The following is an 18,302-nucleotide window of genomic DNA, read 5'->3' on the forward strand; positions in this document are numbered from 1 at the left end:
CAAGCACCTTGAGGAATAGCACCGTATGGGAACGCTCATGGACTCAGTCCTCGCTGATGTGATATTTGTGACCATTATATCAATGAAGACATGGCTGGGCCAGCAATTAATGGTGGGTGAAAAGCAGGATCTTAACTCTCTTGTGACCTAAACCTTTCAAGCCCAAGACATTTTTGGAGTTCCATGTTAGGGGTGACATTTGCACTCAACGATAAATATGTTTATGAGAAATGACTCTCGATTTCTTGGTTAAAGGACTTTATGTTCCTCACCAGGGGTGGAGGGGCAGAGGGCTAGTTCACCAGTCCCTGATGCTATTTGACCACTGAGTGTTTGTGGGCACGGAAGGAATTCTCTGAGAAAACTGTTTACACCTTTCATCAGATTCTATAAAGGGTCTTTTGGTTCCATAGCCCCACCTCCACCCCTAAAATGTAAGTCTTCAAAGTAGGTACTTCCTCAGAGTCGGGCCTGGTGAAGATCATAAGGGATTTCATTTGCGTTTTGAAAAGATGTTCTAAGACCCAACTTTTCAGGGAGGTCAGTAAAGAAAGAGAAATCAGTGATCTGGAAAGAGTACACAGGACCTTGAGCATGTGAAGAAATGCAGTTATCTGGGAGAGAATCCAAATATTTGGGCAGGAAAGAAATAAGTGTAGCAAGTGCTTTGCAAAGCGTTTTCTAGTAGCTCTGGAAATTATGGAACAGAGAGAAAAAAACCCACCGTAGACGGCAGACGCGCCATGGGAAGGCTTCTGCTGCACTAACATGCATAGGAGACAGCTGCAGAGCTGGTGAAAACACAGCCTCTGACTCAGCAGGTCTGGGCCAGGGCCTGGCAGCCTTCACTTCTAACATGCTCCCAGGTGGGGCCGATACTGCAGGTCTAGAGACCCAACTTTGAGTAGCCAGGTCTCAGAAGATGAATAAATAACATGCAGATAGACTAAAGTCAAGGGAACAGTGACCAGATTTCCTCTTACCATTAGCGTCTGATATCAGACAGGTGTCAGCAGTGTAGGCAGCTTGCTTTTCTTTTTTCAGGGTGTCGTCTGAAAAAGAAGCTGTGCATACAACCTATGATCACCCAGGATACTCCATCCTCACTCCCCACTCTGCCCCAGGGCCTCTCCTGCTGGGATACCCCAGTAGGAAGAGAGCTCAGCTTCCCTGAGTCAATCTCCTAGATCTGTGCTTGTGGTTAGGAGACTTCCCATTGCCCAAAGACCTCTCTGGGTGTGTTTTGCCAGAATGTTCCTGAATGTTTATCTACATTCAAGGTAGACCCTGGAGCACCCTATTCAGGCAGGTAAATTTCATTTGAATGGGGCAACTCCGGTTTCCTTATTAAAATGTCTCAATCCACCTTGCTAGGACATTCTGTCTCCTATACCATCTGCCTCTCTCCTGAAACCTGCATGGCGTGGGCTCCCTCGTACTTGCGGCGATGGTGGCCGGGGAGGCGGTAAAGACCTTCCCACTGTCCTTGGTCATGATCAGCAGCTCCATCTCCTTCTTGGCTGGTGTGTTGTCTTTCTCCAGGATCAGGAATTTACAGTCCTTGTGCAAGAGTTCATCATTCTGGACGTTTGTGGTGGAGGCTGGGGAGGAAAGGAGCAGGCAAGGAGAAGGACAAGGGAGAGGGAAGAAATGACCAGAACAAGAAAAAGGAAGAAAGGCGGGGGGGAGGGGGAGGGAAAGAGAGAGATCAGCAGCTGCATCTGAGGGTCTCCTGCTCTCGCTGACAGTGTTTACTAAGAAGCATCCTGGGGAACAAAGCCACCCTCCCCTGCCTGGCTGAGCCTGGCCACCAGGAGTGGTGGGTCAATGTGGGAATCACCAGGTGGCTGGCCTACGGTACTGTCCCCTCACCTGGACACTACAGGATCTTTAGCCAAAGGGTCAAAGTCCCCATGTCAGTCATGCCCTTTTTTAACTGATGTGGTGGGTTCATTGCTATCCCTCAGTCTCAAGTGTTACCATCCTGGAGGCACTTTTCCTGACCAGCCGGTCTAACATGAACCCCCGCCCCATCTCTGCTACCTCATCTATTTCTTCTAAGTAGGTATGATTTTCTGTCATCGTTTCCTGTCATTTGTCTATTTGTCCATCTGCCTCCTCTCCGGCTGCAATGGTCAGCCTGGTGAAGGCAGGAGTCTAGTCTGTCCTGTTCACGTTCATACTCCAAGCACTTAGAACAGCATCTGTCTCATACAGAGCAGGTCCTCAGTAAATCTTTTCTGAATCAATGAATTGTTGAATGGAAGGGAACAACAGGATCACAGCAATGGAAGAAATAACCCACTGGGTGAGGAGAGCCCAAGTTGATAAAGATCCTATTGTAAGTATGTATGGTGTGGGGCACCTGGCTGGCTTAGTTGACAGAGCATGTGACTACTGACCTCAGGGTTATGAGCTCGAGCCCCACACTGGGCATGGAGCCAAGAAAGAAAGGGAAAGGAAAGGAAAGGAAAGGAAAGGAAAGGAAAGGAAAGGAAAGGAAAGGAAAGGAAAGAAAGAAAGAAAGAAAGAAAGAAAGAAAGAAAGAAAGACAAAGGAAGGAAGGAAGGAAGGAAGGAAGGAAGGAAGGAAGGAAGGAAGGAAGGAAGGAAGAGTGTGTGGTTGGGGTGGCAGCTTCTGAGGGGCTCCCAGGTTCTTGCAATGGGTGACACGTAACAGGAGCAGGTCAGGGGCTTCCAGACAACAGTGGGGACTGGGGTATGAATACCTGACCCTAAGCTCCCTGCCCCACCCCTTGGCCCTTGAAGGCCAAGGTAAGGCTGGGGCACACTTATCTCTGCTCTGTCATGGGAACCAGGAGGCCTTTGGGGTGAGTCGTATTTGCAGACCTCAGACCACCAATAGGTTATACCTCCCTCTCCCATACACCACGTGTCACTGCAGAGCACTTGTCCCCCACACGTGGTTGCCATCGGCAGCTGGCAGTAGCACTCACCTGCAGAGGTGGACACGCCTGCGCTCACAGCGGCAGGGCCCTGGGGCAGGTTTTTCTTCACACCATATGCTACAAGAAAGGAACCACTGAGTCAGCAGGGCCAGTGTGGGAGAGTGGCTCCACAAAGCCTAGAATAGCCTGAGCAGTCCCAGCAGGGGGCAGGCTCCCCAGGTGACAGGAAGAGCTTAGTGGCGACTAAATAAAATGAATTGTAACAACAAAGGCAACTGTCTCCAGCCACAGCGGCGGCAGCAATGAGTTTAGATGACACTTTCTTTGGTCTAATCCTCATTCTTTTAGGATTGTTCCAAAATTCCACCTCCTCCCTGAAGTTCTCCTAAGACTCCTTCCCTTCAGAACTCCTAACACCTGCTCTGCGCAACAGGATTCATGTTGTCATATAGGACACCTGGTTGTTTTACGTGCATTAGACTTTCTACTCCAAGTAAACCATAAACAAGCTGAGGGCAAAGGCTAAGGTTCACCCCTCTCCTGTTCCACCTCCCCGGGTTTGCACAGGGGTACACCATAAAATCAGCTAGATGATCGAGGTACAGTGACAGGGGACCAACAGGAACGGCAGTGAGACACAGGGGTATACAGATGACACTCCACAGCAAGGGCTCCCCTGTGGTTTCCCTCACATCCGAGCCAGCAAATGATCTAAGTTGACATCTTTAGGTTGGGAGGTGGGGGGGGCTGTTTCTTTGTTGGGAAAGGTTGATTGGTTTTTAGGGAAATCTGGTCCCTCTGATTCAGTTACTGGAAAGGGATATTGTGAGTTACAGCTGCAACAAGGCGTTACTTCCCAGACCCTAAGCTCCAAACCTTGGCTACTGACCTGTGGAGGTGGTGGCCGCGCCATGGGACAGAGTGGACGAGCTGGGGGCCAGGTTGTTCTGCATGCCAAACACTGGGAGAGGAATGGAGGGCGGGTGAGCGCAGGTGGAGAGGGGGCCCCTTAGCTTGAGGCAGCCCCTGGAGCACCCCAAAGCACTTCCATGATAAAGATCTTGGCACAGGCCAGAGATTCCCCAGATTTCTCAGTTCTCACATTCTCAGTGACACGGTGAGCTCTTCAGGCCCCACCCCTCACTACTGGCCAAAAGCTACCAGCAGTTTCATATATTGGGTAGTTAGGGCCACATAGCTGAATAACAGTAATCTGCACAGGGTCTGACAGATGCCACTGTATTTAAAAATATCCCAGGGGTGGGGAGCCCAGGTGGCCTGGTTGGTTAAGCATCCAACTCCGGATTTTAGCTCAGCATTGAGCTCTGCGCTGAGAGGGCAGAGCCTACTTGGGATTCTCTCTCTGCCTCTCTCTCTCTCTCTCTGCCCCTCCCCTGTTTGTGCTGTCAAAAATAAATAAAACATTAAGAAAATGGTCATATGTTTGCACTGGAAGCCAGGCAGTGAGACTGAGCCCCCAGTGAACGACAGTGTTTATAAAAAGATCTAAAGTAAGATCCTTCAGGAGCACCTGGGTGGCTCAGTCTGTTGGGCATCCAACTCTTGATTTCAGCTCAGGTCATGATCTGAGGGTCGTGGGATGGAGCCCCATGTTGGGCTCTGTGCTGACAGTGGGGAGCCTGCTAGGGATACTTTCTCTTTTCTCTCTCTGCCCCTCCCTTGCTCTCTCTCCCTCTCTCTCAAGATAAAATAAACATTAAAAAAATAAAGTAATATCCTTCTGACACAAGAGTACTTTGCACTTGAAAACGTCCACAGTGCCGACTCTGCCCCTTTACTTCCATTTCTCCACGGCTCACAGAAAAGAAAGAGACCAGAACAGAACAAGCAGGTTCTGGACACCCCAAGCACCCTCCCTCAGGCCTTGTCCTTGGGGGCTGATCTCCACCTAGGACTGAGGGCAGGCACCCCTTGGGCCCTGTTTCTGCATCCCGTGTGCAATGAGGAAAGTCTTCACGCTCATGGGCAGAAAGAACATCTTCTGTGGAAGCCCCTCTGTTTTCCTCAGCAGTAGGGAGCATCACTAACTTGTAAAGAAAACATGCTAAAAAGGGCGACACAAGCTGGCAAGTACTGACCTGAGGAGCAGGTGCTGACCCCGGGGTGCAGTGTGGGAGAGCAGGATGCCATGTTGTTTGGGACTCCAAAGACTGCAGGGGAGGAGGAGGAGGAGGAGGAGGAGGAGGAGAAAGGCTGGTGAGAGGGACCTCCAGCCCAGAGCAGGGGAAACCACAGAGGCACCAGAAGAAGTGCCAGGATTAAATTTTTCTATTTTGTTACGTTTCTGGTTTTAGGGAAATCTTGGGCTCTTGCCTTGCAGCCAAGGACCCAATTGTCCATAGTGTGCCTTGAGTCATAGCCAAGGAATGGTCATAAGGTGGTCAGGCCTCGCGTGGACCCTGGGTCACCCTTTTGCAGAAAAGGCATTTGAAGCCCAGAGAAGTTAACCAACTTTCTCAAGGTCACAGTTAATCCATGTGGAACGAAACTAGGTTCCCTATACACGTTTTCATGTTCTTTCCCATTACATTTTTTTTCCTGATACACTGTGCTATATAGTCCTTTTTATAGGGGACCCACCAAAAGAAACACCTTAGAGACTGAATTGAGCTGGGGTTTCAACGGGAAAATCTTGGGATGCTAGGTCACAGAAGACCCCTAGAGAAAGCCTCCAGGGAAGGTAAACAGCAGAGGGGTCGTTCAGCTCCAGGTAAAATTGCAAAGGGTTCAGGGGTGGGAGGGGAAGTGCACTGTACCACGTACCCGATCCTGCAGAATAGGCATTGGTGTTGAGGAGGGAGGAGCTCTGGGTGGTCACATTGTTGTGATAGGTCCCCATGGAGGACCCCGCCGGCAAGGTGGAAGACCACATATGGGAGGGAAGGTTGGCGTCCAAGATGGTTGTATCATAGGTGCCGGACACTGGAAACAGACAGGCACACCCACACCCCAGTGAGAGACAAAAGCAGCACCCAGTCAGATCGGTGTGCCGGCACATTCTCGGGTTTAGCCCTGAAGGTCCCATGTCCCGGGACCTCCCTCAGTCCAGGGAAGTTGGTCAGTCCACTTTCATCTGAAACTTCGGAGCTGGTGAAAACTTGATCTCTTGTATTAAAAATTCTTGTTGTGGCTAACAGACACATGAAAAGATGCTCAACATCACTCATCATCAGGGAAATACGAATCAAAACTATAACGAGATACCACCGCACACCTGTCAGAATGGCTAAAATGAACAACACAGGAAACAACAGGTGTCGGCAAGGATGTGGACAAAGGGAACCCTCCTGCACTGTTGGTGGGAAGGCCAACTGGTGCAGCCACCCTGGAAAACAGTTTGCAGATTCCTCACAAAGTTGAAAATAGAACTGCCCTCCAACCCAGCAATTGCACTACTAGGTATTTACCCAAGGAATACAAAAATACTAATTCAAAGGGATACCTGCACCTCGATGTTTATAGCACCATTATCTACAACAGACAAATTATGGAAGCAGCCCAAGTGTCCATCAATTGATGATTGGATAAAGAAGTGGTGTATATATACAACAGAATATTACTCAGCCATAAAAAAAGAATGAAATCTTGCCATTTGCAACAACATTTTTGCTAAGTGAAATAAGTCAGAGGAAGACAAATACCGTATGATTTCACTCATATGTGGAATTTAAGGAACAAAATTGATGAACATATGGGGTTGGGGGGAAAGGGAAACAAACCATAAGAGATTCATAGCAATAGAGATCAAACCAAGAGTCGATGGAGGGAAGAGGGTGGCGGATGGGCTAGATAGGCATGGCAATTAAGGAGGGCACTTGTGATGAGCACTGGGTATTGTATGTAAGCTATGGATCACTGAAATCTACTCCTGAAACCAATAATGCACTGTATGTTAACTCAAATTTAAATAAAAATTTGAAGAGAAAAAAAATTCTTGCTGACTCCTGGTGAAATCTGAAGTAAGTCAGTTTTGCTCTGGGGTCTGCCCATTTTTCCAAGATCCCCTCCCCACCTCCTGGTGTGCTGTCCCCTCCACTGGGACATCCATCGGTTGCTGATTCCGCCACTGGTGCCAGGGGGCCACAAATCCCACACAGAATTCCAGGCATGAGGCAGGTGCAGAGAGCAAAGCCCCTGGTCCGAGACCATCCCGCACGGAGGGCAGTCTTCTCTGGTTAAACTCTCCTTAAACCTTCCTATGTGCCAACCAGACCCAAGGGGCACTCTGCCCCCAAGAGAGGGGACTTTGGTGCTTCTTCAAATCTGAAGCCAATTCTGCCTCTTCACTATACAAGGGGGAACTAGCCATGCAAGTCATAAAACCTGCCCTGAGGTTTGGTTTTATATTTAAAAATAAGAAAAATATCACAATCTCAAGAGTTGTTGTTATGTTTTGTTATTGTTTTTTTTCAGGAGTAAGGAACAGAAAGCTTCACAACATAGCAGAACTGGCTTCTCTCCTCCTCTCCGTCCAAGGATCTGCTTATTCATCTTTCTGCCTCCCACAGAACCCACCTTGCACTTGGTAGGCATGTGATCCAGGAGTGCTCAACAATGTCCATCCTACTTGACTATGACCCCCTGGTTATCTGTTTGACTTCCCCCAGAGGCCCTCACCTCCACGAGTGGCCGTGTCTCTCCTGTTCCTTGCTTCTCCTCAGTGCCTGCTACTTGGCACAGAGGAAGCACATAGTAAATATTCACTGAATAAATGAATGAAAATACAGTTGTCCCCACTATTCTTCACTCGGGGAACCTGGCCAACACATTCCCAAAAGATGTCAAGAATGTCCTGGGAGAGAGTCTCTAGGATTGAGAGCCCGACTACACGCTCCTGGGATGGTGGACCAGACAGGGGGCAGCCCACATGCTCACACAGCATGAAGAGCAGACTCTTGGTAAGTACTCTGTGAAGTCCCTGCCACGACCTTGGAGGCCTGTCGGGGCACGGCTGAATTCCGGGGCCAGGACAACTCTGCCACCTCGTTCCCTTCCCTCCATGGAAGCTGGAGCCCCGGGGCTTACCTGACTGGGAGCTTGCCGTCACCATTTTGGTCTCCACCGTGCCTTTCTTGGGGATGGGGAGTGTATTGGAGCAATTTCGGGTGGGGCTCACGCTTGCAGATCGACTCCCCTTGAGCAAACGCTTAACATCATCCAATTCCGTCCCTGTAAAATAAATCCCCAATTTTCCAATAGGCCCAGGATTCTTTCCTGAGTCCAGCTGCAGTGGAAAAACATATATGGCATTCTGAATGAGGCGGGGGTGGGGGGAATGACATTTGCTTCACACGCTGGGACATTTTTGGTCAGCCTTGTAATTTTTGTATGTTGTCAATTTATAGCATCTATCAACCTGGCACTTTGTAATATTAATGGCCTCATAAATACAGGGCCTCCACAGGGAGGTCCTCAGTATGTATTTCCTAATTAGACCTCATCAGACAGCACAGGGATAATTCTGTGGCTGGAAGACCTGGTCGTCCTAGATCAGGGGGCTGGGAGATTTACACACAGGGCAGTGAAAGAAGCAGATCTCTTGAAACAAATGATTCAACAGTGGTCTCCTCCCCCGCCAGGACACGCTGAATGTCAAGTGCCTGACCTTGCATGCTCTGGAGTGTCAAAAAGAATTCGTGGCTCATAACTCCTAAACATTATGCTGCTTTCGTGTGGGTTTGGGGTCCATTTGGCCACTATTATTTGTAGCTAGGTCACCTAGAGGTGTTAGCTCCCTGTGCCTCCCAACATGGCAAGGAGGAGAGGAAGGAGACATCACAGGAGGGTGGCACATAAGAGGTCTGCAGACAATGTGTCCTAGAAGACTGCCCAGGCACCCCCTCCCCTGAAAGCGCCATCCTTTGGCTCAGCCCTGCCAAGCCTGGAAGGACTCTGGTGAGATAGCCTCAGACCCCATGGCACAGGGCCCTGAGCTCTTTGCACCAGCCCCAATCTCTGATTCCTGGGCCAAGTGGCCTCTTTCTCCTCCTGCTCTTTATACTTGGCTCTCACTCTATCGGTTGGGCTCTTTTCAAAATGTCAAATAACTTCTAACAAGAACAATAGGAGTGAAACAAAGTCAACAGACAGGCTAGGGAATCCCTGACATTTGAAATAAAGTTCAAATTCTCACACTCGACTTGCTTCTGACTCTTCTCCAATCTTTTTTTTTTTAATTTTTTTTTTCAACGTTTATTTATTTTTGGGACAGAGAGAGACAGAGCATGAACGGGGGAGGGGCAGAGAGAGAGGGAGACACAGAATCGGAAACAGGCTCCAGGCTCCTAGCCATCAGCCCAGAGCCCGACGCGGGGCTCAAACCCACGGAGCGCGAGATCGTGACCTGGCTGAAGTCGGACGCTTAACCGACTGCGCCACCCAGGCGCCCCTCTTCTCCAATCTTAAGTATTCTATCATGTCCCCTCTTTCTCCTTTTCCTTTGGCCACACTGAACATTCCTCCAACGTGTGGGCATATGTTCCTCAAATGTGTCATGCCAGCGTATCCCACAGAGCCTAAATGACCCATCCTTCAGTCCCCCTTCAAGGGACATGGACCCGACAAGGCTTCTGTGACTCCCTGCTCCTTCAGCTCCCTGAGATGTCATGGTTGGTTGGTTTACGATCTCCCTGTTAGCAGCAAGGAACATGACTTACTCAGCTCCTCATCCCCAGCACCTCGCTAAGGGTCCCTCTCACAGAAGGCCCTTCAAGACGTTTTATGATTGAGTGACCACACACACAGACACACACACACACACACACACACACACACACACACACACACACTGGTGACCCTGGATTCCTGGATCCTTTATTTTCAGACAGACAGTGACCACTTACATCGGGTAGATGGGGATGCACTCTGTAGTCGAACTCGGATTTCGCTCTCTGCCAGGGAAGAGATGGAGAAAGTGTGAATGAAGGAGCTTGGATCACAGTGCCTGACACTGAGCTCTGAGCAGCAGAAAAGATTCTGGGCTGTGTCCTAAGAACAGGAGGCCTAAGTGTGCCCAGAACAAGTGCTATTTAAAGGAGAGGTCCTCTCCCCACATCCCAACCTGCCCACTGTACACATCCCAGCGCCTGGGGATGCCCTGATGAAATCACAGGCTGAGCCGGGAGGCTCCATCACCATCAGCATTGACCGAACCCCTTCCCGCTGCCTGTCTCCCAACTGCCCAAACCAAGCTGCTGTCTTGCCTCCTGGGTCTCTGGGTCATGAGAGAGAGAGAGACTTCTAAAACCCGTACCATTTACTTAGCCACTTGGGCCTCCTTTGGGCAGGAAATGGATGGTTTCGCGTTATTAGTTAGCTTCAGGTAGGCCATTGACATCTTTCAACTATTAGCCTAAAGTTGGTAGCTGGTATGTTCCTAACTTTCAAGTTACTGATGCAAAAAGGCGCCTGGGAAGTCTAGACTGATCAGTGAGAGCTACAGCAGCCCAGCCCATGAGGAGCCCTGCCTTCAGCCAGGCGCTGACACGCCGCTCCTCCCCACCCCCACCAGATCCATTGGGGCCGCTTTCCCCAGGACCACATTTCCCTCCTAGGGCCTTCTCCACAGGCAGACGTGGACAGTGCAAAACTGTCACGCAGCCCTCCGTGCCCTGGAATAATTTGAAAAAGAAGGGCTTTTGCTCATTTCTCGATGCATCACGGTAATTACAGCGGCTCTAGTTAGTCAGCCAGGAGACTACAAGTGAAGTCAGATGTGGTGCCAGAATCATCAGCTAATCCGCAGCAGGACAAGCTGCTCCCCAGCTGGCTACCATGTGATTTTAGCCTTGCTTCCACTCGCATGCTATGTCACCGCCAGAATCTACCCTTCCCATCCTGATGGGGCCGGCAAAAGATTCCCGGGAAGCTGTAAGCTCCTCGGACGCAGAAACCACGCCTTATTTATTCTTCTCTGCTTCTCATATTTTCTGGCTCAAGGCTGGGCACCCGTGTTAGATGCTCAGAAAAAACTTGGTGAATGAACTGAAATGAACCCAGCAACAGAGCTCACCTCGTGTTTGGCTCCTTCCTCTGGTTGAAGAAGATGCTGAGAAACAAAGACAAGTAATCTTAGGCATATGTAAGAGGTGGCATGCTAAACAATTTTCACCTGGAAGTAGGTCTGTTTGAGTGGGGGGTGGGGAAGAGACGGTTTTCAGTGTGCATTTATATCCAGATGGGCACCTTTCTCTTTGTTTCTACTAATGTGTCTTTGTAAAGTCTTTGCAAACTGAGTGTCCTGCCCTTCTTCCCTGAGCTCAAGTCCTGTGCATCCCAGTTCCTACTTGGTGCCCCCACCCGGAAGCTGAACCACCAGTTCTGCTTCAGGATGAAATGACTGAACACGTCAGTCCATGTGGAGGCCTCCACCTGGCTCCCCTATTTCAATCACTGGCCCCACAGTGAACCCAACCATCTGGGGTTGGCAGTGGGTGCTTAATAAATGATGGCCACATAGCCAAAGGGCAGAGAAAGTTTTGCAAGGCTCCAATGTATTTAGGGTGTTAGCTAAATGAATGTTAGATTAGCTCACACTTAGAGTGTTAACTAAGGTAATCATTTGGAAGCAAGGTCATTAGGGCTGGCTGTCTACACAGATGAAATATATTAAAAAAAAAAAACAAAACAGCCAGACTTCTCTTTAGCTTTTTGTTAGAGACTGCCTTGGACTTCCGGCCATAAGCAAATAAATAAAATTATAATGACTGTACAATCATCATATCAATTCAGACGCACAGTGAGAATCCAAGAACATGGACCAAAAGGTTAAGGCCAAATGAAGACAGATCCTTGGGTTTCACTTGGCATAAAGTGTGCCCCTTTGCAGCCAATCATGGTGGAGGTGATGGGATGTTTGGCATTTGTGAGTTCAGCCCCCTGCTCCTCTTTGCTGGGAGGTCTCTGTGTGTCGTGTGGAAGGAAAAATCCTATAATTGTTGCTTGGCCTTAGGGGCTTCTCTGTCCAAGCTTGAGCCCTGTGTGAATAACTTGCCACTTCAGTAGTATCGGGAGCAATGGCGAATGCCAGCAAGTTAATGTGGAGGTCAGTCTCCTTAAGATGCTTCAGGATAAGGAAGCAAGGGGTCAAACTCCTTTAGAAGAATCCATTTGACTCCAGGCATTTCCCCAGTGCCTCATTTGACCATTTCTTCAGAAAGTAAGGAAAGGACATACCAAATTCCTTCCGAGGGTACTCCGGAGAAGAGTTGCCGCTGGAGCTCCCTGCAGAGGGAGAAAACACTCAGCACACAGAGCCAGTCCTCCCAGAGAAAACACTCAGCACACACATGGCCGGCCCTCCCAGAGCTGCCCGGGGGAGAAGGTGCACTGGGCACCCCCTACTGAACCTCCCGGCCCAGCGCCCTGGACGGCAAGTGCTCTACGGCAGGCTTGCTGTGGAAATAGGACACACCTCCAGGACGCAGCCGGGGCATTTCGCTGTGACCACTGATCTATTTCACGTGGCGAAGGGTTAGAACAAAGGAAAGCAGGACGTTTTCATTTTTTTTGTTTTTACATCCTTGACAGAGTGTGCCCTATGCCAGTGTTGGTGCAGGTGACCTGTCCCTGGTCATACAAATACCACAGTGTCACTGACCTTGTGAAGCCAGTCCCAAATGTGGACCCTGTTACAATGAAGGCGCCAGCCCCCAGGAAGGCCTAACATCAGAAAGCGCTGTGGTGACACCCTGCCTGGCCTGGATTTTGGCTCCCCACCCCCACCCCTGCCATATGCCAGCTCTGGGTCTTAACTCACTTACTGGGGAACTCAAACCCTCAATCCTGCTTCTCTACCACCACTACCCGTCTCCATTCAGTATCAGAGCCACTTGCTGCCTGGCTGGTCTGTTTCCCACCAAACCTGCTTCTGCAGATGACCAGGCACTGCAGTGACCTGAGAGGCAGGACCCAAACGTCTTCCTCCCGCCTCCTGCTTCTTGACCCTGAGCACCTCCCTGCCCCACTTCCATGTCTCTGCCTGGTCCTGCTTTCCCCAGCCGCTCACACTCTTCCTCCTCCTGTGTCTTCTGACTCTCTGTTCCCTTTCACCCCCAATGTTCTCTTTCTTTGACCCTTTCTGCTCTCATGCTCCCTTCCTTGGCCAGTTCCTGAGGTTTCCATCTTCTACTAACTAACATCTCTTCATAAATGCCGCCAAGCTGGGTATCCTGCCCGACTTCTCCCTGAGCTCAAGTCCTGCGCACCCCTCTCCCTGCTCGGTAGCCCCACCGGGAGCTGTGCGGCAGCTCCGCTTCAGGGCACATCCCCGAGCTCGTCAGCATGGGGGCCTCCACCTGGCTGCCCTCTTTCAATCACGGGCACCACCATGGCCCCAACCACCTGCGCTTCAATCTCAGACCCTTTCTCCCCCCCCTCCCTTAGTACTTAATCAATTGTCAAACATCAATTCCGTCTGCAATACATCTCACCCCTGCTCCTCTTTTCACTCCAGATGCTGCCACCCTAGTCCCAGCCAAGTTTTCCCTTCCTTGACCATGGAGCACCTTCTAACTTGTCACCACGTTCTGCCTCTTTCCTCCCCATTCTTCCTGCACATGGCTTCCAGAGTTCTAGTCCTAGACCTCAAAGATGATTGACTTTTTATTCAAAAACCCCGGGGCTTCTCACTGTGACAGAACAGAATCCAAACATCACAGGCCAGCCCTGAATCTGAGCCCCTCCAGCTCTCTTCACGTCAGTACCTGCTTGCTAGTGAGCCCTGACTGCTGCCTGTGTGTGGCCCCTGCAGGCTGGAGCGACCCACCTCTCCACTGGGCGTCACACATCACACATGAAAGCCCATCTCAAATGCTACCTCCACAAAGAGTCTTCCCTGAAGACTCAGCTGGAAACCATAATCCCCTTCTACTTTATATCATAGTTTTTAACATCATCTTAGCTTATCCAGTAGACTACAGGCAACTTGAAGCAAGATCCACATCTAATTCATTTCAGTATCATTAGGGAGGAAGAATTTCCTCTACCCTTCAAGATCCTTCTAGCTGGACCAAGAAGCAAATTGACATGAGACAGATTAACAGGAGAAAAAAATCAAATTTAGCTTCTGAATCCACACAGACATGGAAATTCCAGAGACTGGCAACATGATGCTCATATGAGCTGAGGAGAGGGGTAGGGGCTTGAGAATACAAAGGGGAGAAAGACCGTTAGCAGGAAGGTGAGAGGAGATGGTTGGAAAACAAAGATTGCCTTATTACCTAAGTAAGTTTCCTAAGTAGAGGAGTTTCTATTAATAGCTCTCTTCTTGGTACAAGCAAGCAACTGAGGGGAGGTAAAGAGCTTTTCCTGAACCTGCTGGGTTTTGATTGCTTTTAACTCAAAATACTGTTCATGCCAAAGTGACCCATTTGGGGGCAGCCTGCCCTTGGCCCCTAGAGTGTCCACTAAAACATTCCAAAGGGTGTTAAATACATGGTAGATGCGTGATAAAGTGATAAATGAAGGAATCAATTAAGGGGGTGGGTAAATCAACGAAATCTCTAAGTAGCATGAGTCTGTGAAAGAAATGAAAGAAGAGTGAAGACACGGCAGAAACAGGTAAATAAGGGTGGCCAATAATTTCATCCTCAAAAGATGAGCGAAGTTATCTGGGGAAGAGAGCAGCGCTCTTGTAAAATCTGTGGGACCAATACCTTCGTATGTTCCATGGCGGGTGATGTGAGTCTTCCTCTCAAACGTGGAGCCTGGTGAGTTGGGCAGAGTGGAGGCGGGGGAGTGAGCCCTCCTGTAACTGGAGGTGGAGGCATTGCCCCGTGTGCTTCCACCTGCAAGCAGGGAAAAGCGTAAACTCTCCCAGGGCTCCAGTAGACCGGCATGTGGTCACACTGAGTACACTCAGGCTGCTCAAAATAAAAAAGGGCCCCGTGGAAGGCCAAGAGGACTTCTGGAGAACATTGCTGGAAGGGTCCACCTTGGCATTCCAATGGCCACTCAGAAATGGGAGATGGAATCATGGCTGCTGCCCTTCCCCAGCTGACCGTGGCAGGAAGGCAGGGGGCCCCTCTGTGGATGTGGTTACACATGGCAGCTGAGAGGCTTTGGCAGGATTTTTCTTGAGACGTGGCACTTCATTGTAGCTCACTACTGGATGGACCAGAGTATAACTGGACATGGGAGTGTTCCTTGAAAGCAAACAGCGACCACTCCTCTTGGTCAACCCAGCGTTTTGTGTGTTTTGGGTCTTCTTTTTCGGTGTCAGTCCAAGACTTTTTAAATGGCTTCAGGGGTTAATGTGTGCTTGTGTTTTATTTGGTTTGGTTTTGCCTTGCTTTGTTTTGTTTTGCCTTGCTTTGTTTTGTTTCAGTTTGAAAGCTACCCTGAAAGAGTCTTTCACTGGGAACAATAGGCCTGTGTTGGATGCTTGCCCAGTGGAAACTCCGTGTGGGATTGTATGTCACTAGATTCCGTAACAGAGTAATCCAGTCCTAAATTTCTTTTGTTGTTGTTGTTAATTGAAATTATAAACCCTCATGCGTGCACACCCTTCCCTAAAAGAAATGGCTTAAAGAGAGTGATTCAGTGGGGAAAGAAGCATTCTTGATTACTGTTATTTATACTGGGAACTTAATGAAAATGGATCCCACTGTAAGTAGGCTTCGAATGTGGCCGATTTGAAAGTGTCACAGTGGCTGGGACATGTGTCAGTTACATTGTAATTTGGGGCATTTGGAATGGATGACAAGCAGTTGTGACCCTCCCTCTCCTTGTAGGACTCCCTCTCTCCCTGTCCATCTGTTCTCCCCCAACCCCATTCACCCCCAGGCACTTACTTGAGTTTATGTAGCCACTGCTGCCATGTGTCAGGCTGTGTTTCTCCAGACGGCTCCCTCCACTAAGAGAGCCTGTTTTAGCATAGCCGTTGCTGGTTCCCCCTTCTGCAGAAACAAGAAGCAGGTGACAATTTATGGGTGGAGTCAGGCCAGGGGATCCCCTCCTCCTCTGCTTGCAGAGATCACCCCTGGCTTATCGCCCATGACCCTCTGGTCCCTTTGCAAGTGCAAGTTGCCATACTCTCATTTTGGATAGAAACATCGAGAACAAATATTCCACCCAATTTAAAAGCAAAGTCTTCTGGGCAGAGCATAGTAAGTTGCTCATTAGGAAAATTTAAATATTAGAAAAGGCAGTTGAGTGAGGAAAAGTTCTGCGAGGCCAGGGCATGGGTTGGGCTGGCTTTTTTGAAATTGCCTGGTCAGTGCCACAGACATGCCAGCCACTAGACTCGCTGAAAGGGTGAGTGACAGCTCTGTGTTGCTGGTGTTCCATGTGGCAGCCCATGGTGCTCTGACCTCTTGTTCCCACCCTCTGTGAACGAGGCTCCCTGGGGAGCAGGGGTAGCTTTAGGGCTGCGTCTCCATTATAGAATCCACTAAACCTGAAGACCTCCTCAGGAAAAAAAAGTGGATTCAGAGGCCTGACTGGTGGTTCCCTCCTCCCACCCTGTGCTCAGGCTGGATAAGGTTTCTGCCAGGAGTGTCCAGATCAGGAAAATCTATACAGAGAGCAGACTTGTAGTTCTCAGGGGAGAGAGGAGAGGGGCGGGAGAATGGGGAGTGACTGCTTATGGTCATGAAGTTTCCTTTTGGGGTGATGGAATCTTTTAAAATTAGATTGTTGCAATGCCTGCACAACTCTGTAAACATACTGAGAACATTAATAAAAGGAAAGGTCACTAAAGTGAATTGATGCTAAGGGGAGGCTGAAGGGGAAGCCATGCCACTTAATGTCAATTTCAGGAAGCACCTGTCAATTGCAGACCCAGCTGAAGAATCCTCAGAGGGAAAGTATCCTCAATTACAGGCCCCAACAGGAAAAGATACAGGTTGCAGGCCTGCAGGAAATCTACGCCTGCAACTCAGCCAATAAGAAGCCATCCATCACCCTGAACTCTTGCTTTTCTCCAGTGGACTTTAAAACACCTCCCAGCTTCTTCCTTCTCCATAAAATAATCTTCCTTTCCTTTGTTTGTTGGACTTGCTTGTGGTTCTGCCTTAGTTTGTTCCAGTTTGCAGTTTCCCAAATAAACCTGCTTTGCTGGTAAAATAACTGGCAGTTTTATTTTTAACATTAACAGTACTAACAACCATTGAATTATATACTTCAAACTGGTGTGTTTGGTGATTCGTAAATTAATGTCAATATAGCTGTTAAAAAAGAGATTTCAGATCTTTTGGATTTGCTCAGCTGAAGAGTATGTAGAGCAAAGGTTACATGTGGAGTCCTTCATACATGCCTTACTGAGAAGGAAGCTCTTTGTAGTCACTTACTTGGTGGTAAGGATGTAAGTCTTGTAGTTACTGTTTCCGTGATAACTGGAAAAAGACAATAAAAAGATAAGATCTTAAATAACACACTGAATTCCATGTATGTTGGCAAGGTCTAACATCTCTCATAGGCTCAGCATCTTAAATTAGGTTCAACATAGATTTTTGTACACTTGTGCTTTAAGGTATGTGATCTGACCCACTGTCCGTGAAAATATGTGCAGTAACAATGGGGTTTAATTTACCTGGAAAATAAGTTTATATCCTTTTGGAACCAAAAGTAGTTACCTGCTGGTTTGAGGGATGACGTACTTACCTTGACGTCTATGGCTCTCATTTAACAATTAGATCCAGTCCAGGCCTGGATTCACCTTTGAAGGAGGACCAGGGCCTCAAATCACTCTGAAGTGTGCCAAGTCACACTCTGTCTGCACTACCTTTTCCATATGGTCACCCCATCCGGCTAGGGCCAACACATTATCCTGGCTGATTTCACTGTGAAGTGGATAATTATTTTGTACTTCTTTATCAACTGGGGGTGTCTCAAGGACATAATTCATTCCCAAATCATCAGGGCCATCCCTGAGGTAAAGAGGTGTATGTAGGAAGGCGGGGGTAAGTCACACTTGGTGCTGGGTGAAATCGGGGATAGATGAACATCAAAGTCAGACTTGAAGAACTAGTCCCTTTGCCTCCCCAAATTGAGTTTCTCTAGACCCCAAGTCATGGTGAGTCTATGGAGGGTAACAAAAGCTTCCAGTATGCTTTTTGTTAGTTTTTTGTTTTTTGAGAGAAGAGATAGAGAGTGAGCAGGGAGAGAGGCAGACAGAAAATCCCAAGCAGGCTCCATGGTGTCAGCACAGAGCTAGCATCGAACTCAGGAGACCATGACCCCATCAGAAACCAGGAGTCAGATGCCCAAGCCACCCAGGCCCCCCACCTTCCAGTATGTCTTAAACACCAGTTAGAAGACCTGTTGCCTTTCTGAATCTCTCTCTCCCCTGCAGCAACATGGGGAGGTGGGTGGATTCCTAGAACCAAAGTGGGGCCAATGTTGTTCTCTGACAGTGACCATCACTGCCTCCTCC

The 18,302-nt window shown here is 49.0% G+C and overlaps 1 protein-coding gene across 3 annotated transcripts in view; it reads right to left on the reverse strand.

Annotated features, from left to right (window-relative positions):
- The window catches only part of COL17A1 (collagen type XVII alpha 1 chain), a 50,865-nt gene that overhangs the window by 26,400 nt on the left and 6,163 nt on the right, over positions 1-18,302 (reverse strand). For 2 of the 3 annotated variants that reach the window (XM_019813785.3, XM_006938156.5), the window contains 13 exons: positions 17,218-17,262; positions 15,721-15,825; positions 14,584-14,715; positions 12,104-12,151; positions 10,941-10,976; positions 9,772-9,819; positions 7,955-8,098; positions 5,693-5,851; positions 5,008-5,079; positions 3,798-3,869; positions 2,957-3,025; positions 1,440-1,601; positions 984-1,064 (listed from right to left, as the gene is read on the reverse strand). In XM_019813785.3, the coding sequence (XP_019669344.3) occupies positions 984-1,064; positions 1,440-1,601; positions 2,957-3,025; positions 3,798-3,869; positions 5,008-5,079; positions 5,693-5,851; positions 7,955-8,098; positions 9,772-9,819; positions 10,941-10,976; positions 12,104-12,151; positions 14,584-14,715; positions 15,721-15,825; positions 17,218-17,262 (1,173 nt within the window). The remainder of the gene's footprint in view (positions 1-983; positions 1,065-1,439; positions 1,602-2,956; positions 3,026-3,797; positions 3,870-5,007; positions 5,080-5,692; positions 5,852-7,954; positions 8,099-9,771; positions 9,820-10,940; positions 10,977-12,103; positions 12,152-14,583; positions 14,716-15,720; positions 15,826-17,217; positions 17,263-18,302) is intronic. The other variant, XM_019813786.3, reaches the window with a different exon arrangement.

This window comes from Felis catus, chromosome D2 (assembly GCF_018350175.1).
Source record: "Felis catus isolate Fca126 chromosome D2, F.catus_Fca126_mat1.0, whole genome shotgun sequence".
Classification (NCBI taxonomy): domain Eukaryota; kingdom Metazoa; phylum Chordata; class Mammalia; order Carnivora; family Felidae; genus Felis; species Felis catus.